This window comes from Chlamydotis macqueenii, chromosome 2 (genome assembly GCF_036417535.1).
Source record: "Chlamydotis macqueenii isolate bChlMac1 chromosome 2, bChlMac1.mat, whole genome shotgun sequence".
In the NCBI taxonomy this organism is placed as follows: domain Eukaryota; kingdom Metazoa; phylum Chordata; class Aves; order Otidiformes; family Otididae; genus Chlamydotis; species Chlamydotis macqueenii.
The window spans coordinates 66,153,166-66,172,963 of NC_141557.1; the positions used below are offsets into that span (position 1 = coordinate 66,153,166).

At 40.2% G+C, this 19,798-nt stretch overlaps 1 protein-coding gene across 4 annotated transcripts in view; it reads left to right on the forward strand.

Moving 5' to 3' along the window:
• MBOAT1 (membrane bound glycerophospholipid O-acyltransferase 1) overlaps positions 1-19,798 on the forward strand; it is a 57,469-nt gene that overhangs the window by 10,813 nt on the left and 26,858 nt on the right. For 3 of the 4 annotated variants that reach the window (XM_086743163.1, XM_086743165.1, XM_086743167.1), the window contains exons 2-4: positions 12,898-13,043; positions 13,568-13,645; positions 17,374-17,469. In XM_086743163.1, coding sequence (XP_086599289.1) covers positions 12,898-13,043; positions 13,568-13,645; positions 17,374-17,469 — 320 coding nt within the window. The remainder of the gene's footprint in view (positions 1-12,897; positions 13,044-13,567; positions 13,646-17,373; positions 17,470-19,798) is intronic. The other variant, XM_086743166.1, reaches the window with a different exon arrangement.

Below are 19,798 nucleotides of genomic sequence, written 5' to 3' on the forward strand. Positions count from 1 at the left end.
GACAAGAGTTTGCCTATCACAACATAGTAGGAGCATCACTGTAATAATTCTAAAATGTAAGGGCATTCTTTTATTTTTTTTCCAAACTGTTAAAGGGGAAAAAAATGAGACTTATTCCTGTTGCCTAATGATTGCTGTCCTTTGTAAAGGAAAGCAAGTTTCTGCTATTGCTGACTCATAAGCATGGCAAGAATACGCCTGGGGAAAAATATAATACTGCGGCTAAGTAATACAAACGTGGGTGGGTTTTTTTTCTTCCTGATATGGCAGTTATCTTTGGAAAATATCAGTATTATAACCCAAAATTCTTCTGTACTGTATGCAAATGGAAGTATGGAACTCTAGTGGGGATATACAAAGAAGGCAGCATGCTTTTAATGAGGCAAGAAAATTAAATCTTTTTTTCCTCAAATATAGTATAGTGCAAATGAAATTAATTTATAGCAAAATCCAAGTATCTCTTATTTTTTATTGTTTACTTTATATTTCTTTATACTTATTCACCAGCTGACACTTGCTCATGCTATGTGTTTTCCTGTTAGTTTTTGTTTTGATTTGGTTGCTAAGTTTGAAAACTTAGGAGTTGTTTTTTTTTTTTAGGGGGTAACCCCTGGAATTCATTCAGGGCATGACTTTTTGGAAAGGTACTAATGATTTCCAAATATTTCAGTTGAGTGATGGCTGAGATGTTTGACTTGCACCAAGTCCTCAACGCTTGTCATCTCCAAGTTACTTGTTTTCAGTAGTGTCCGAAGTTGAGTGCCTAAAATTAGACATGCTCCAAAGTTCAGCTTCCAGAGATATTTGCTGTAGAATGTAAGGTGCTTGTAAGACAGGCATAACTAAACAGCTGGGGCTGTGTTCTTGTCTTCTTGCATGGTTCAAGATCCAAAATAAATGAGCATGAAGTGAGCGTGCTGCAAATTCTGAGCAGAAATAAGGAAGGAAAAACCAGCCACAACAGGATATTGTCACTGTACACATTTTATTGGTGGCTTCTCTTCCTGTCACAGTTCTGAAGGGATTAAAAATAAGCCTGCAGGCAACATGAATGAGGGTTAGATAAGCATATCTTACATTAGAGAGTATAGAGCAATAATTTTACTTTTAAACTGTAGAACAACAGGGAAGAGCAGTATTTTACGACTGTGAAATCTCATGATTGTGAAAGTGAGTATCTGAAGTTGGCAGTTATGGAGGCTTGCTAATTCTACACAGTCAGTTATAGCAAAGGAATGAAACAAAGATAATTGTGCTTGGGAAGGAAAAAAAAAGCCCTGTACACCGCTCTTTGGAAATAGGCTAAAAAATGAAGGAAAAAAGCTATCTAGAAAATTTGCTTGCCAGCAGAATCCAGGACTCTGCAAGCAACTGCAGAATATAAAGTTTCATTGTTTATAGAAACAAAGAGGGTGACTTACTAGCTGTTATGTTTGCAAAGATAATTGCCAAAACATAAACTGAAAATGTGATTTTCTCAGTGAAATAAATAGCTCTGACTAAAGTTTATTACTAAAAATGGTGGTTCTGCATATATTCCCTCCCCTTGTGCCATGCTTGTTTTTCGTCTGTTGTGAAAAAACTCCATTGTGCATCTGCACAGGTTGAGCTGACTGAAAATTAACTCTACAAAAAATACCTACCAAAACTGAGCAAATTTGCTGCAGAATTTCCCTTGCCATTACTGATGGCTTCCCAAAACAGTTGTGTATCCTCTTCTGCCTGTGAGGGGGTTCCACACTGAAAGGTAGCTGGGAATATTTTCTGTACCTCTTTTAGCAAATTCTGTCACTCTGCAGTGTTGGAAAGGGTATGGTGGCACCCTGAGATCTGTGCCCCGTATTTTGCCAGGTGGGAGCATGGGTAGAAGAACATAGATCTTCACTACTCTGTTGATGTCCCCCAAAGTGAGGTTTTTAAGCTCAATTGAAAGACATTTTCTTTGTTGTTCACAAGAGTTTTCCTTCCTTTCTTCTGCAAGTGCTGTTACTGGGTGTTTCAGAGATGCAAAACTGCTTAGACAAGGAAGAGGACAGGAAGAACTGAGGTTTGCAGCACCTGCTTGCAGAAGCAGGAAACTGGGTGCATTTGACTACACCCATCACATAGGAGCATTGTAACCCTAAAACTCTTCCACACATTTCTGGCAGTAGATATACTAGTAATTTTTATTTTTCAGAAGTACTTCCTGATTGGCACTTTTTTTGTTTTGTTTTTTTTTTCCCCAGCTCTATTTCAGACACTTGAAGTGGACTTAGTTTATTGCAGAACAGCAGCTCTGGAATATGATACCATTTTACAGTGTCTTTAAGTGGTAAACCAAAAAGTGGAGCATGAGGACTTGTGGGCTGTTTTTTAAAGTTTCATCTCTTACAACTAAATGGAGGTCCAGTTTCACAGTATGGCTACTGTTCATCTTTGTAAGTCTGCAGTGTACATTTCTACATTTAACTTACTCATCTAGTTTACTTTTATAGCAGAAGTACCTGGTTTAGACATGTGTTTTAGGATTAGATGGATTGCAACCTAGAATTGCCTTCTTTGCCCATTTTCAATAAAAGAAATTTAGATGTACTAGCTCAGATATCGACATCAGTGTTAGGACAGATAAATTCTACCCTTTCCTCTAGCAAAGTCCTTGCATAAATTTTTAAAGTGTGTCCTAACAGGCTAATTTTTACAGTGCCCTTGTTTTAAGTAACTGCTAGCATGACTGAATGTTTAAATACAGGATATTTGAGGTTTTTAATGTGTAAGGGCTTAATAAATTCTTATATAATCTCTGAAATGTTTAGTCTTTGATCAAGCCACTTAATTCCAAGGATAGTGTACCTAAATTTAACACAGTGATGACAGTTTCTGCAGTGGGGAAAAAAACCCCAGATTTCTTTTGGCTTAGAATAACTTGTGAAGTTGCCACTTTTTTCCCCCTTACCGATGTTTCTTTCTTTCTGTTGTGTGCACTTACTGGGGTATCACTGGGATAATGTGAACAAAACTGCTCTGTTTGTATTGGTGTGTGTTTTTAAAGACCACTGACCCATTTTTCTATAGAAAAGGAACTGAAAATAGAATTTCACAGACACTGCAACAGCAATAATGGGGCAAGTTATTTCAGATCTGCCAGTTCCCATTCTAGTGAGGGATTGCACTTTAAGCCTACTGTTTTATTTTTAAATTGATGAATCTGTGCAGACACAAGGCTTTCATCTGGCCTGGAAGTTAAGCATATTTCTGAACTGGGAGTTTAAAAACATTTCTATAAGGATCCTGCCATTCCTACATTCATGCAACTCCCATTGGTATTTGGGGAATATAACTTACACTGAAGCCTCAGAAAGATGTACCAGCAGGGTGGCTGGGTGTACACACATTGTCTTCCTTCTTTGCATTTTGAATAAATCAACTTATGTCAGTTACATAGACAGAGGCAAAGATGCTTGACTTGCCGTGCTGTGTTCTAAGTTTTTAAAAACTAAACCTTTAAATCAGGGGGAAAAATCTGTGTTGGTGCTGCTCTTGGCACTGCTGCTTTGAAGTTGTTTACTGAAGAGTATAAAAGTAGAAAACAGACTGAGATCTCCTGAGCAGTTAGTGCTTGAGGCTGGTGAACTAGAGCTGAATCATGCTTGATGAAACCTGTCTCGGTCCTCCTTCTTTTTTATTACTGACCCACTCTTCTTGGTGGATGAGGTGATGATGGTGTTGGAGAGCAGGGGCTAGGCAATGCTCTTGAGAGGTTTTGTGAAAATAATTGGGGTTTGGGAGCACTCATCATGTCTGAAAAGACCAGTTGGGAACAATATCTATTATCCAAGAATTCATTTCTGAGAAAAGGCTGAGTAACTGGTACATTTAACTAACGATTATGAAAACTAGGGATTCAAGCCCCAGTTAGTTGCCTGAGCCTTACAGGTGGCAAAGAAAGGGGAGAAACAGTGCTGTAGTGTCCCTGGCACTGGAGGTTCCTAGGGCTCTAGGGACTTTCAGAGGAAGCTTTGCAGGCACTTAAGTCTCTGCTTTGTTGTATTTTGTTCAACTGGAGTTGTTATTTTCCTTGTTTCTGTTCATTTTCACTTCAGCATCTGTCTGCTAACTTTATGTATGCATATATTGGGTCTTCAAAGTGTGAGAAGAGCTGGAGTGATGGAGTAATGTGATGATAAGGTCAGTCTGTTCCCTTTGCATCGGTATGAGTCTATGTATAAACAAGGAGGGTAGATGGTACAAGATGCCATCTTTCCTACAAGAAGTACAGGATCCCACTGACTTCCTACTTCCTGTGGAAGCCTTTGGAAAAGTAAGGCTGGTAGTCCTAGTGGTTTGGTTTTTTTTTTCTGTTAAAATTCCCATTTGCATAATGACATTTCAATTCTCTTTTTCCTTTTCTTATTAAAACATCCTCTGTGCTCTGACCTGCTGGCTGTAGTTCTGCTTTTAGACATGCTTGCTATGTTGCACCATGCAATACTATCCCTGCATAGAGGTATGACAAATTATTCTTTTTAAAGTACTCTTTTTGGGTTAAAGGTACTGTAATTAGTGTACTACTTCTCTGCTGAGTAGTCTTAAGAAATGAGGCAGCTCTCCTAACAACCTAAAGGCATTCTGGTTTAAAAAAAACGCCTGAATGACTAAAGGCTCCAGCTTGTTTGATTTTACTGCTGCTTCTGTTATGGCTATGAATTAGTGCTGGCTATCTCAGGTACAAGGGAATTTCATCATCTATGTTTTGGCATTGCTTACTGAGAGAACAGTAATTACTGAGTTACAGGTAGTGGCAGAACATCGCTGCACATAAATGATCACTACTTAAACATCTGTTCAACATACAGAATCATTACAGTTCAATGTAAGAGCTGTTGACAGCAAGCTAAGGCTGTATTTGGATCAGGTCCACACATTACATTTATCAGTCATCAGAGGTAAATGTATGTGTGTGTGACTTAGCATTATGGTGTAGATTTGGCTTCTTAAGTTTACTTTTGTTTTAAATGTTTTTCTTTTAAATTTTCTGATGACTCAGGGTTTAATCTGTTCTACAGCTATATTTATGTGTCCTGCTAGTGATTATTCTGCTAGTGGCTTCGTAGAGGTAATCCAGAAAGAACATCTGTTTCAAGTTTATAGTCTAAATCATGGAAGGATATTTGACCCTGTAAGTAGGGAAACAGCAGAATTTACCCAGGAAAACAGCATAGCAGGCCAAAATACTGTCAATTTGGCATATTCTGCTTTACCAACTCCATATTCCGCGTGCAACAGCAATAGCAAAGCCAGGGCTATGAGAACTTAGTGCTGCTCCTGAAAAGGACAATAATCTTAAATTAGTCATTCATACATGCTTCTCTCTCTTTCTCCCATGAGAGGAGTTCTGTTTTCAAACCTTTGCTTCTGCCCCCTCAAAATCTTCCACAGGACTCTCAACACAAAATCAGAGACATGAGTTGTTTCACAGTAGTCATATCAGTATTTCCCCAATGTAAATGAATTTGTCTCTGCTCTGAACTGTGCTGTTTGCAATTTACAGTGCCTGGATGTAGATAGAAAATATAGCATCTTGCAAGTGGCAGACAATTCTGATTTCTTCACAAATGGCTGTTTGTGCTGGCGCTTGGTGCACTGAGTTCTGTGCAAAGCGATACCACTGTGGGCAATAAGGGGAGCTACACAGATATGATGTTATGTGAATACTTTTTCTTTGTGGAAGCTTAAATCAAAATTTTAGCAGTGGAAAACATGACATGGTTTCTGTGATATCACGCCTTTTGGGGGGTGTTTGTCACCTCCCTGTGTAGAGGGAGATCACTCCCTGAATGATCTCTGTAGAGAATATTTGTCCTTGTGGTTCATAAAAATATTCTGGAAGAGCAAAATATTTTGAAAAATTTCAGTTAAGTATCAGATATCTTTGAGATGATCTGATTAAAGAATATTCCATCTCTCGTTCTTAACACACCCATTTTAAGTATCACAATTTGGATGTTACAAAATGCTATCATAACAGCAGGTCTGTTTTTCAACATTGAAGTAGAAATGTCTCCAGCAAAGTGAACGTAAACATGTTGTTTACCATGTGTCTTTGATTATATGTGCAAAATAATCTTTTAAACAGAGCAAACAAATCATTGCATTTCTGTAGTTCTTGCTTTATCCTTTGCAAGAAAGACACCATCCTGGAAGATGGGGGTGATCTCTGGTGAAGTGGAATGTTTTATTATGGCATCCCTTTCCAAAATACTGCCCAAGCACTGTTGGACTCCACAGACTGTGGTTTGACTTGAGAAGGAGTTGCTGTTGTTGTCAGTAGTTTCTATTAACATGGTTCCTTATGCTTTTCCAAATGCTGAAAACAGCTGTTTGGTGATCTGTGGTAAGTTAGTGAACAGAACCAGATAAAAACCTTGTAGCAGCCTCCTAAACTAATGCTCAGTAGCTCATTGATAGCAGCAAATACAGAGTATCTTGACCATGGGCTATGACTTCATCTTTATATTGAGCTACTGTGGGAGGCCTTCATTCATACACTTTCTTTTTTTTTCAGCAGATGAAATGTAGATTCAAAGCCTTGTTCTCTCATTTGGCTCAGAAGAGATGTATCTTCTGTGATATCTATAATCAGAGAACAGTCTGCATCATCTGCTGCCTGTTGAAGCGGGCATGGACCTAGATGCTAGCTGGGAATATTCTGGCAGCCTGACTGTGCCGTAACACACGTGTACCTCCTTCTGTGAGCGCGTATGAATGTGCAACATGTCTGCTTTTTGTCCAAAAGCTGTGTGTTGTTGGGGACACATCAACACCTGGTCATCAAACAAGTGACAAGTTAACAGTGTGATTTCTCATAATAATTTTCGTAGTGAATGAATTACAGCATTAAAAGGAACTTTGCTTACAGAGGGCTGTCCAGTTTGAGTAATGGACTTAATTGCCATTTGGAGATTGGAGACAACTGTGTGGTCAGTTTGTTATATCCTCCTAGATTTTTGGAAAATGAGATCAATTTTTCTGCTAGTATAAGGGAGGAAAAAAGTAGTAAAGGAAAAGCAAAGTATTTTTGTGACAAAACAGAATGCAGGATATTTCTTCCAGATAGTTAACTGTAAGGAAAATGTTAAGAGCACTAAAATAACAGATTATGTGCTTAATCTTACTTATTATCTCTTCCTAGAGTGTGATTTAGTAACCCTCAAATGCCTATTACTACTTCTGTAGACAGAGAGATTTGCAGATGCAAGGCTTGTGGGATGAGGGGAATTGAAACTTCCTGCAGTGGGTGTTTAGTAGCCTACCACGAACTGCGGTAAGCGGTGACCAGGACTATTTGTGATGATTTGGTGAAAGGTTATGAAGCCAGGTTTTGCCTCCCATCCCAAGAACTTCTAGCTAGGAAAAGAACTTTCCATTTTCTCCTTGTAAGATTTTTGTGGGTTTTTTCCATCATTTTCCAGTGCATCAAACCACACATTTACCTGTCTCCTTTTGGAAATGTGCTATGGCTCTATGACTTTCCCGTTAGAGGAATGTGACAAATTGCTACTTTTTTTTTTTTTTTTTTGACCTCCACCATAGAGCCAGTTTGCCCCCAGAATAAAAGATTATAATTATTCCCACTCAGTGTTTTGGCAGTGAGCTCATATCTTCCAAATGCTGAGATTTCAAGACACATGTATTTAATACCAGGTATTTGAAACTTTTGTGACTTGCCAGCTGGCTGTTGCCCTGAAAAGTGCCCACCTGCAAATGGTTAATGGGACCCAATAAAAGACAGAGCAAAAAGTTTTTTGATTTTCCTCTGAGGATGGTTAGGAAGTTGACGATTACTTTCCCATGTAACATGCCATGGCTGTTGATGGAGATGACTGAAAACATAACTCTGGATGCCTAGAAGTTAGCGTTTCCCCTTCCTACAGTACCAGTAGGTACATTTGCCAAGTTGGTTCAGCCTATTAAAAATGGGAGAAGATGCAAAGGCTCGAGGCAGATGGAACTAATGTTTTATGTACTTTGAGGACTTTGATTTTAGCCTATTAGTATAGGGGGATCTTGAAACCATTATGTTTGGTTATTCTTGTGTCAACATCATAGGTGCTTGATCGTTTGGTTTGACCTGATTGCTAGCTTTGTATAAAACTCAGATTTGCAGTCTAAACATCACTTTGAGTTATTTCTACTACAGAATTTGAATGGATAAAGGGAGGAACTACCGTTTATTTTTTTTTTCTCGTTGTTCATACATGGTGTTTACAGGCTCTAGATTCATTTGGCCTTTTAAAGTCAAGAGTATTCCAAATTAAGAATTCCTCAACCAGATAACAATAACCATCAACCCAGTTGGGCTGGAGCTGTTCCAGGTTTTGTCTCTCTCCAAAAGTTCAGATATCTTGTTTCTACATTGCAAGGGTGTCTTCAGCTGGCTGTGACTCAGATACACGTCTTCCAGATGTCATTGCAGGATACTGTGATATGACTCCCTTTCTGTCTTCAAATGTTTAATCATGGAGAATGAAAGGAAGATAGTATCTTGTTTTGGCAATGTATCATGTGCTCTGATTCCTAATTTTATTACATCTAACTTGCTAGAGCATGGAAGAAGATGACTGTAAAAAGCAAAGGTGTTTCTTTTCTGCTTGCAAAGTTGAAAGTGGATGTGAAAAAATTTGATGGCAACACTGAGTAGATGTGACTAGCTAAAAATGTGGATTACATGACTTATAGAAGTGGATAGGAATAAGAGGGGTTAATTCTCATTTAATTTATTTTCTATTTCCATGTTATTTTTGTGTGGACACCATTCATCAATGTTCGGAAGCCCATAATTTACTGTTTACAAACTGTTTTTAGCAACAGTGGAAATAACCAAAAGGGAATAATATGAACCCTTTTCTCTTTGCAAGGGAAAGGGAGGAAAATGTGGCTGTTACTTCACTTGTGATGCAGTACAACATTCAAATCTGAGGGATTTTTCAGTTAGGTACTGTAAATATGTAGAGTGAAGAATAAAATTAATGTATGTTAAATAGAATACAATAAAGTCACTGTCAGATGAACTGGCAGTCTTTGTGTGCACGCATGTGAATGTTGCGTATTTTTAAATTGTTACATATAAATAACTAAACAGAGGTGGTAGTCATATGAAAGGCTATCATGTCCCTCTGTTACTCTGTGGAGAACAGACCAGATCTGGTCTGGTACCAGAGTTAGTGCTCAGTTTTAAATTCAGAGTTCAGCCTTCCAGGCAGAACAAATTTTCTCAGCACTTGGGAGGGAGCACGCCAGTTTTACTGGTGTCTTGTTTTTTGTCTTAAATTCCTCAAATGCAAGACACAAACAACTTTCCTCCCTCTCTTTGTGATAGATTCTAATTAAGAAAAAATTTGGCCTAGTTTATCCATGCTTTCAACTTGTCTCAGGTAAATGCAGAAGACATGGATTTTTCAGAAGTATTCTGCAATTGTTTAGCACTTCTAAAAGTCAGTCTTGCAGTAAACTGTGTGCTAGACCTTGCAGTGAGCTCTGCACAGCTAAGTTTGATCTTCAGACTGAAGCCCACGGAAATCAGAGGTCACCTTTGTGCATTCAGATTCTAAGTACAGGCTTAGAGGTAGACAGACACAAGAAGTATTCTCCAACGCAATTCTCCAATTTGCACAATGTTTCTGTCCTACAGGTACCAAATACCTCATGGATGACAGAAAGGTTTTATCGTTAATTCTTGTATTTACCTGGCTTTCTTGTCCATTGGTATCCCTCTCCCAACTCCTCTGCTGAGGAATCCTTTAAAACCGATCGTATTTGTAATGTGTATGTGTTACTGTAAACACACACACACACACACAAAACCCTGAAAGCCTTATTTGGTAGATAAAGAAAACCAAATGCAGCATGTTGTGTTTAGGGGCAGTGCTATCTGTCAGAAAAACATGGAGAAGAACCTGGAAAGCTGCCGAAGAGCTATGGTGGCTGCAGTTCAGAAGGGATGAGAAAGGCATGAATGTTCTCAGCGAGTGAGCAAAGATCTTGTCTTTCTACATTTCAGACTGCTTTTTTGTGTGTGTGTCTGGGAGTCAATCTCCCAAGCAATGCATTGGGTGCATCTTTCTCACTTCCTTTATGCTATTGTGGTAGGTCATGTAATGTTCAAATGACACTCAGGACTCCTGGTGTGTGTTTGTGCCTCTTTGACACCACCACTGTCATTTACAGATCCTGAAAAGGAAGATTAAAAATCCTTTAGATTTTTGAATCATATCTGTAACTTTTAATGGTGTGTTGTAGCCATCCCCCTTTAAGGTATTTTCTAGCTTAATTCAGTTCAAAAAGGGTAAATGAAAACTAGTGTTCTGAGATTATTGCTTGCTGAGTACATTGAATCTGTGATGTTTGACTGCTCTCAGGAACAGCCCTATGAAATTGAAACCTGATTGAGATGTAAGGCTAGTGTGCACTTTTGCTTTTATACTGGTACAAGAATTTTCCCCAACTCCTGCAAAAAGACAGTAGAGAAGAAATTGTCTTGGTTAATTTGCACAACAAAAAGAAGATGTGATAGTGACACCCGGTGTTCCTGTGCTAACTTTAGTCCAAGGAGCAGAGGTAGCACATGCTCAGAGGAATTGATAGCATAGGCAAGCAACAGTGTGTGTATGCAAGGCTGCTGTGCTGCCCTATACTATTATGTTAACTTGTGATGAGGTTTCTGTTGCTTGCTTTCTGCTGCTGTGCTTACCTGCCTTAGCTATATAAACGCTGGTACAAGTGTGTCTGCCATGGGATCTTGCACTTTGATTTTGCGGTGTGCGTGGAACTCTGAAGTCCCAGCATCTTTAACAGCTTGAACTGAACAATCAAGAACTGGATGAAACTGAAAAGCAAATGCTTGTGTACCTTGATGGTTTTTACTCGTGTAAAGCTTCCATGAGTGACGCTGCACAGAATGGAGTATTGTCTTTTAAGCAATCATCCACATCAGGTTTCTTGGAGTCTCTGCATTTTCCTTTATACTGAATCAGAGGGCCTCTCTATGCCACAAAGTTGAGCTCCACTGCATATACGAGTATGACCCTGCTCCAACTGGGAGCAGGCTGAGGTGGGATTAAGGTTCACTGAATTGTCACCGATTAATTGGCATCCATCAATCTTGGGAACTTGCTTAGAAAGGACGCAATCAGAGCAGCCCTGCACGGGATGTCCGCTCTTCAGCCATTTCTGCGGTACCTCTGGCTGTGGAAGGGAGGGAGGGAAGAGTTAGTGTTTTGAGTGTTGCTGTCTGGTAATAGACCAGATGAGATCTGGGATTTCTAGTACAGCATCTGTTTTTTTTTTTTTTTGTGATAGCAGTGCAATTTTATTCTCTTAGTTTTTAAATCTTGCGCAGAAAATAAGAATTGTCTTATTCAAATAAAGCGTATTGTCAAGATAAGGCTTAGTAAAATTCAGCATATCTAAGTATTTAAATTGTTACATTATTTTATTGCATGGCTGCCTGCATCACTGAAATAAATGAACTGCAGCAATGTAGCCAACAAACCTTAATAAAAGCATTTGCTTGAACACTACCACTTTGGATATAGCCCACCAGAATAAAACCAGTTTGGGGCTGTAGTGTCTTGTTAAACACATTTTAAATGTTTTTGACAAGAAGCCTGGTCGAATCCAACCACCTCTGGACAGCCAGCATGTCAGAGCATTTCTGAGTGAGATGTATCATCCTATCCTGGACTGATAGCTTTGGATAATCCTCTAATCCAAGTGATTGCTTAAATGTTGCAGCCAATTTAGTCTTGCTCAGTCTGGAATGACTTGCTGCTGGAGAGCTCAGGGTGATTTTTTTTTTTTACTTATTTTAAAAAAAAAAAAAAAAAAGACTGCAGCTGACCAAATCAATCTAATTCCAAATTCCAGCTGTCCAGGCTTCAGGCTGGACTTACAGATGTTGTATCCTAATGCTGTATTGGTCTGTTAGAGACAGCTCCTGAGCTCTGTTGTTCCTCTGACTTCTGGGATTTTTGCTGAGGCTGTCAAAGAGAAGGTAACTTGAAGATTGCAGCTTGGTGTCAGTTTTGCTCTGAGCACATTGAAGCTTTTGCTTGTCCTTGTGTCTGATTGGAGTAGCCTCTAGTCATGGACTGCTTGCCCTCCATGTATACCTGTCTTGTGCTCCCACTGCCATCGCTACCTCCTTACAATGCAGCCAAACCCCTTCCCATGCTCTGTAGAGACACGCAGTAGTCAGAGTAACAACTGAGAAGCATTTTCCTTTAGCTGTCTGCATGGTGGTAGAGCAAAGTTGTTTTCTTTGCGCTCTTGAACTGCAAAAAAAAAAAGGCAAGTTGAAAGGCCTATTTGGAGGATGCTGTGGAGTGGAGGATTTCAGCTAAGTAAAAGACTGTCCAGTTCTTGCTTGTGAAGCAGTGTCACATCAGGATTGTTGGTTTTGCCCTTGCTTTAGGGTTTGTGGAGAAAGTCAGGCACCAGGATATTGTTTCAGAGTCCCAGTCTGCTTCCTGGCCTCTGCTTCCCAGCAAGAGGATGGAGAGGGGGTGACATCCCCTGCACTTGGACTGGGTTGGCGTGCCAGCCCTGCTGACAGCAGAACAAAGCCCTGCCCTGGGAAGAGAGAGAACTGCGCAGAACCCGCCTGTACCTCCTGTAGCTGGAGCCTGCTCTTCCTCTTGTCTGAGTTTTCAAGTGGCTGCATGCTTGTTTAATCCCTTCTGTCATTGGCCAAGGAAAGTTACTGCTTGGGCTCACAATTGAGGATGCTAAGAAACAAAAGATTCATTGCTCTTGCTTTTTCCCCCCTTTTCCTGATTCTTTATTGTTCTGAGAATGGAGAGACTCCTTCCCCTCCTTCTCCAAGAATCACAACCATTTTTTTTGTTTTGTCTTTTACAGATCAATTTTGTAGCCTGTCAACTATTTGCACTTTTGGCTGCATTTTGGTTTCGTATTTACTTGGGCCCCAGTCATGCCAGCTCTGCTGTTCGCCATGCATTTGCCACCCTCTTTGGAATATACTTTGCTGTCTTCTGCTTTGGGTGGTGAGTATTTAGTCACCATGTAAACAAGGCTTGGGTAAAAATATTTTTAAACTTAATATCAGCTTTTCTGGATTACATCTTTAGTCTTAAGGCACTTCCTATGTTATCTTAAAAAAAAAAAATCCTAACCAGCATAACTATCCCAAACCCTCAAAGTAAAATTCGCCATGAAAATATTTTTAAGTGAAGTATTTAATCTGTGATGTTTATTCTGGAAGTTAATGCCACACCAGTCTGCTCTGAAGATACCTCTTTTGGAAAAGATGTGTCCACTTTGAATGTGTGCTTTGAGCCAGGCTGCTTTTTCTCTCAGTGAAACGCATTGACATGTCTTGTCAATAAGTATTAATCTGTGTTGGATAGTCAGATTATAAAGAAGTCATTGTGATAATCCATGTTTACTGATACCCTGATATGACATCGCACTTATGTCATTTGCATGCAAAAATATTCCCTCGCTCTGAACTGCCAGTCCTTCCAAGTGATGTAGAAATTATCTAAATACTCACTTTGTTGTCTTCAAGGTATTCCATTCATCTTTTTGTCCTGGTGATGATGAACTATGGCATTATGAATATGGCGAGTATTCCCAACATCCACAGGTGAGCTGATGTGGCTGCAAGTCTGGAGCTGCCCCTCTGACAACTTGTCTCCTTTCATGGAGAAGCATGAGGGTTTTTGAGGACCACCTTCTCTTCTTTTCTGCTTTTCTTTCCCAGTTACTTGTAGGAGCTTTCTTCATTCAGTTACAGAAGCAGCTGTAATCTCAATTTGTGGTTTTTGCATTCATGCATTGCATTTCCCTATGAAATTACTGGCCTTAAAGGTTGGCTTTTGCAGGCTTAATAATTTATGCCCAAACCTCTGGTTTCTTAAACATAATGAAGTCATATTCTCCTTGGTCTTGTGTCCTTGAGGACTGCTTTTGATAATCTTTTTAATGTGTTTTTCCCCTTACTGTTTGGCCTTTAGGTATTTTCCACTTATTCTTGAGTTAGGTAGTTCAAATAAGGTCACTGTGGCAGCTTAATGTAGTGATCTACGAAATTAAGTCTTGCATTTGGTACAGGCCTTTGAGCTTGAAAAAGCAGAAAGTACCAGAAATGTCATTCCTTTGAAGCAGAAGCTTATGGCATCATCACGAGAAGTTCTCCACCGTGGGATCTTTCTTTTCCCTATACAGATGTCTCAAAGGAAGGAAGACACCTAAGACTTCTATGAAGTGCTTTATCAAATGAATGCCTTCCTAGCCAAAAGACAAGAAGTGCTTTCATATAAAAATGAAAACTACACGGTGGTTATATCTACTTCACATGAAAGAACTTTTCTACTCAATAACTGAGCCTTCTCATGTGGGTACCATACTTTCTGTTAGTGTTCAGCATGTGGGAGTTTTTAAAATTGTGGAAGTGGAGTTCTTAACTTCCCATCCATCTGCACAAATAGGATTTTTTTTTTATTTGTAAAACTGCTCCTTTGTGGCAGGCTCAAAGGACGAGCTGGCAGTTCTTCCCAACAGAAGAACTGTTGGTGTTGGTCTCCCTAACAGTGCATGGTTAATGCTGTGGTTTCATTTGAGTGTGTTGCAGGTGATTTCTGTGTCTGTGCTGTGTGGCTGTTTCTGTGGCTGCTGCTGAATGCTCACATCCACATCAGTCTGTGCTGGGGAACAGAAACCATTTCTTCACTTGTCTTCAGGGCCAGGGCTGTCTGAGGATCTGATGCTCAGATAATTCCTCTTCTTTATCACTTCCTGAGGTGACTCCGCTCTAATATCCAAATGGGAACCATCACTTCTTACCATCACTCTAGGATTGTTTAGGAATGTGAACTGTTGGCCTGTCTATAGCAGTGACTGGCATTTTGCACCAAGCAGATAGGTATTAATCAAGAAGATTTTTTGCACCCTCTCACAGAGTGCAAAGCCTGGAAGTTCAGAGGTAATTAATAATGAAAAAAAAAAGTAATTGGACAATGTTTATGAAATAAATGCCATCCAGAGAATGGAAGGAAAAGGTGCTAAAAATCTGTATTCTTTCTTTCCTGGTCATTGTCCCTGCCCATCACTTGGGGAAGATGCAGGAGGTACTGAATGTAGATCAGAGCAAGGAAGTCTACAGAGGGAATAATCCAATGCTTGCTTGTGTCATCCTAGACAAGTTGAGGTGGTGGTAGGGAAACAGGCACAGTTTCAATAGGAAACCCCCTCACTCTTACTGTTTAGCCAATTAGTCACAATGGGAAATACAGCTGCGTACTGCAACACAAATTAAGCTGCTTCATATAATGTCACCCACAGCTGCGAGATGGTCATGTATTGATTTGAGTCAATGTGAAATAGGAATCCCACATGCTGAAAAACCTTAGGAAGGCTGAGAGGATTGGGTTAGGGCTTTTCTACTGTATTCTGCTAGGCATAGCAGTGTGACTCAAAGGACATCCACATTATTAATTTTGGCAAAAAAGACAGTGTCTTCAAGCTGCTTGAGTAAGCTTGAAGAATGCCAATTTAAGGGCTGGACCTGTTCATACAGAAGGCCTGTTAAAGCACTGGATCCTTTGTAGTCGGGCTCCAAGACTTGGCTTTTTTCCCCCAAAATGCAAGTGGAAGGAACAAATTAAATAAAGAAACTGCATAGTTTAACCTGCATGCTCCCTTCTCTGGTTATTTTCTGCTAGTTTGCTCTCTGCTAAAACTGAAAGCCTTCAAGACCTAGAAATGGACAAACTAATCCAGCATCAGAAACACTCCCAGCTGCAACAGCAATTCAGTATATCTCTCCCTGCTCACCTCCCTTTCAATCTAGGTGCTTTACACTTAAGGACTGAGGCTTATTTTAGATGCTTCATCCCATCTATCACCGTTACATGTCTGAGCTGGTTGACTTGCCTTTGGAGGGATACTTGCCATTCTGTGTTGATGAGGGGCAGCCCAAAGACCTTGCTGAAGTTGGACTGGATGTCTGAGCCAGATAAAATAAGATAAATTCTGCTCTTAATCTCTTGAAGAAGCTGTTGTGTCCCCTCAGTCTGCCTTTCATCCAGCTGTTTGCTGCGGGCCACGTGACCTGCAAATTGCCTTGCAATCCATCACTGTCACTCACATTGCAGTTTATTAGTCCCCAGGGAGGAAAAACTCATTTCTTTTAAAGCCAGCCATGATTTGACAAAGGCCTGGCTCATTTTCAGTCGTCTGCTGATGGTTCCTCTTGTCTAATTTCACCTTTAGTTCCCCACCATGATCAATCCTCCTGTGTGTCTGGGAGGACCCTGCTTGGCAATGAGTGCTTACCGGCCTGCCTGACCTCCTGTGGTTCAGCTCTGCTGGATCTGCAGGATGTGCAGTCTCGTTCTGTTGTTTGAAGGTCTTTCCCCATATGGCTAACTTCTCCTGACACAGGGGACACCAATAGACCTAGTCGTGGCCTATCCGTATGATGCAAGCCTTTCATTCTGGTGTCCCGACTCTCCGTTGCACCGTCTAGTTTGCTTTATGTGTCAGTCTGTTTCCAAATATCCGTCCTTTTTTTACCTCCTCAGTATCTTCTTTCTTGTTCAGGTAGATACAGAAAGAAATTAGTTGTATGAAGAGCTGCACCTGCCCCACCTAGATGCTGCAACACTTCCAGTCCTTAGACTGTGCAGCTCTTAAGACAGAAAGAGTCATGCTACTGCCCTGCCTAACATATTTTTGTAATCATCCTGAAAAAAAAGAGAGTGAATTTGTCACATTCCACTTCAGGAATGCTACTTCAGTTGGACTCTATGACCTTACAAGTCCTTTCCAACCTAAATGATTCTATGATTCTTCTGGAAGATGGCATATTTCAGCATGTAGAGCTGAATTATCTGCCTTTAAACAAAACCAGAAGAGAGAAAATATGTTAAACTTGAAATATTTTAATTTCTGATAGATCTGAGGAAGAGTTGTATGTGTAAATAAAGAATGTTTACAGATAGAAAAAGGCAGTGGATAACTTCAGCCACGCTCATACAGTATCATCTGGTTTCAAATCCTTGAGTCAGACAGAAATTTCAAAATAATATGTGAGAGTGGGAACTCTGAAATTGAAATTCCCAACTTGAAGTGATCCTGTTTTTTCTTTTCTTTTTTCCTTCCCCTAGAGTGAGGAGACACCTCCATAATGTTTCAGCTGGGTACAGAAAACCATCAAAATTTTCTGCCAGATCTTGTAACATAGCTTCACACTTGTTAACAACCTAATTTGCAAAAATCAAACTCTACTCCAAAACAAGCTCAAAGCCAATTTGAGTGATTCTAGTTGGTACTTGTGTTGGTAACTATGTGTTCTGTATGTTATGTTTTTAGGTACTCCTTTGTTGTAGCTATGGGATACCTCACGTTGTGCCACATAAGCCGAATATACATATTTCACTATGGTATTCTCACGACAGATTTTTCCGGGTGAGTGAGTCTGTAAGCTGGGTCCTGTGTCAACTAGTATTAGTTGAATTCTGTACGTTTTAAGAATAATTCTTATGTTATCTGTGGAGCGCCTGGAATTTTGTTTCCCTTAAGCTTTTTCTAAGACTTTTTTTTTTTTTTTTTAAGGAAAGAATAAACACTGTGTGATTTTTGCATTGACTCATTGTTTCTGCTGTTGTCTTGCTAGATGCTGTCTAGTTAGGAAGGTGTAGCTTGGTTAGCTAGACTTCCACCTAGAGCAGCCTGGGAGGATGAGCCTGCAGAGTCGCTGGCTGGAGCTGGAGGAGCGCTTATAGCCCTGGTGAGCAGCACAGCTGGTGCTCTGGTCCCTGGTGGTCTGCTCTCAGAGGTGGGGTGAGCTGCTCTCCTCCCACCTTCCTAGGCACAGCCATCGGCTCCAGGTCATCCTTTTCCCCCTCTTCTGATTTATCTCCATGCCCCAGCTAGGAAGGTGTTTCCCACCCCAGGCACTCCAGCGGGTGGGAGGGGAGGACTTGGGCAGCGGCTAAGTGGCTGGGGGACCTGGGAGGTGGGTGGGTGGGTGACCCAGGCAGAGACAGGGGATCAGCTTTCCCTCTCCACACCCATCTTATAGTTCTCTCACAGGGGCAGATTGTGGCTGCTGTTTAAATAGCACAACTTTTTATATGCCAAGCATTTCTGTGGAACAGTGTTTTTCATATATACTCTAGTCTCTATTTGATTTCACTGAAGCAGGAGAGGATGCTTTGCAAAAATATAGACAGCTAACTATAGATGTTGTTTATGAGAGGAAAGCATGCTTTTGCATGATTTAAAACCAGTATGCTAATCTGTATTCCACTTGTTTAATTGGATGTCTTGAATATAGAGTAACTAGCACCATACTATGAAAAACCCCTGTAAACTGGCACAGCAAGTTACAGATGCCTCTTCCAAGCCTCTGTCGTCTTATAGGCAACTGGAGTTTTTTGCTGTCTCTGTGCATGTGTCTCTGTGTGAGGTGGTGGTGGGTTGAAGCATTTAATTGAACTGGGGGGGCAGACGTTCTTCTGAGACATTTGAGTTTTTGTTATTAGAGGAGGAGGCAGAAATTGGAACTCATACATTTAGAGAAATTTACTTCTATCATTTTTTCTGCAGTTCTTTTAATACACAAAAGAAAAAGCTTGTCCTGAAGGAGCATGACATACCAAGAAGGTTATAAATAGAGTGCTCTAGCTCTGTGTGTGTATGAGACAGGGAGAGAAATGCGAGAGAGCATGCTTTTCTGAATAGCATGTTCAGAAATGCACTGTCTCTCTCTGAAGACATTTAATAAAGATCCAGCTGAGACTGGGGGTGGAAGAAGAGGAATGGTGGTTGTTTATATTATAGACATTTTCTGCTCTCTTGGTGAAACTCTTACCTAATGATGAGCTTGAGGATAATAATGGTAGTGAAGGAATAATACCTGAACTTCCTCTATAATTTGATTTTGTCCTGATGCTTCAAGATATAAACCAATTTCTAAACTTCAGTCAAACGTAAAACTGACACATAGTAAACACTATGGCTGTGTGGAAAATGTGGTATAGATATGAACTACATCTTCATGGTATATTTTAAAAACTAAGAATAAATAAAAAGATTGTAGTGGTAATAATAAAAAATTGCAATCTGAAGTGCTTAAACCCAGGTCAGCTTCATAAATCTGTCTTAAAACCTATTTTCCTCAGCTGTAAATAATATATGCCCACTGAGGCTTTATACATGTACCTAAACAGATGTGAACATACAGAGAGACAAAAATATACTCCCTGACCATGGTTTTACCAAGTATGAGCAGCAACTGAGCCTCTTCTTGCTGCTTCTCATGTTTGATGGTTTCACATCTATTCCATGTGGTAATAGGGTTGCAAGCAAACAGGCTCCTGTCTGGAAGGATGGCCTTTAAGTTCTCCCTCAGGACTTCAGAAACAACTGAGACAGAATCCATGGAGTGATGCTCATCTCCCTCCAGCTTCCCCTCCTTTTGGGTGAACATGTCTGGGAATATGCACCAAAAAGACAAAAACACTGGTTTTAAGGGAATCTTTAAAAGGGAACAAGAAGCCTGTGATTTGCTGGCTTGTATTAGAGGTCTCAGTATCCCGTAAGTTGCTGGTGATATCTGATTGCAAGGAGGAAGTTTTAATCCACATCATATAGTCACGTAGCCAATTCTAGTGCCATCAGCTGTCCAATGTTGGTTTCCTAAAGTGAGGAGCCAGATGTTAAATGAGTGTTTCCCAGTGTTGATGCTGAAAGCTGGCATACCTCATTTGCTCTCTTCACCTGCTTTGTGCAC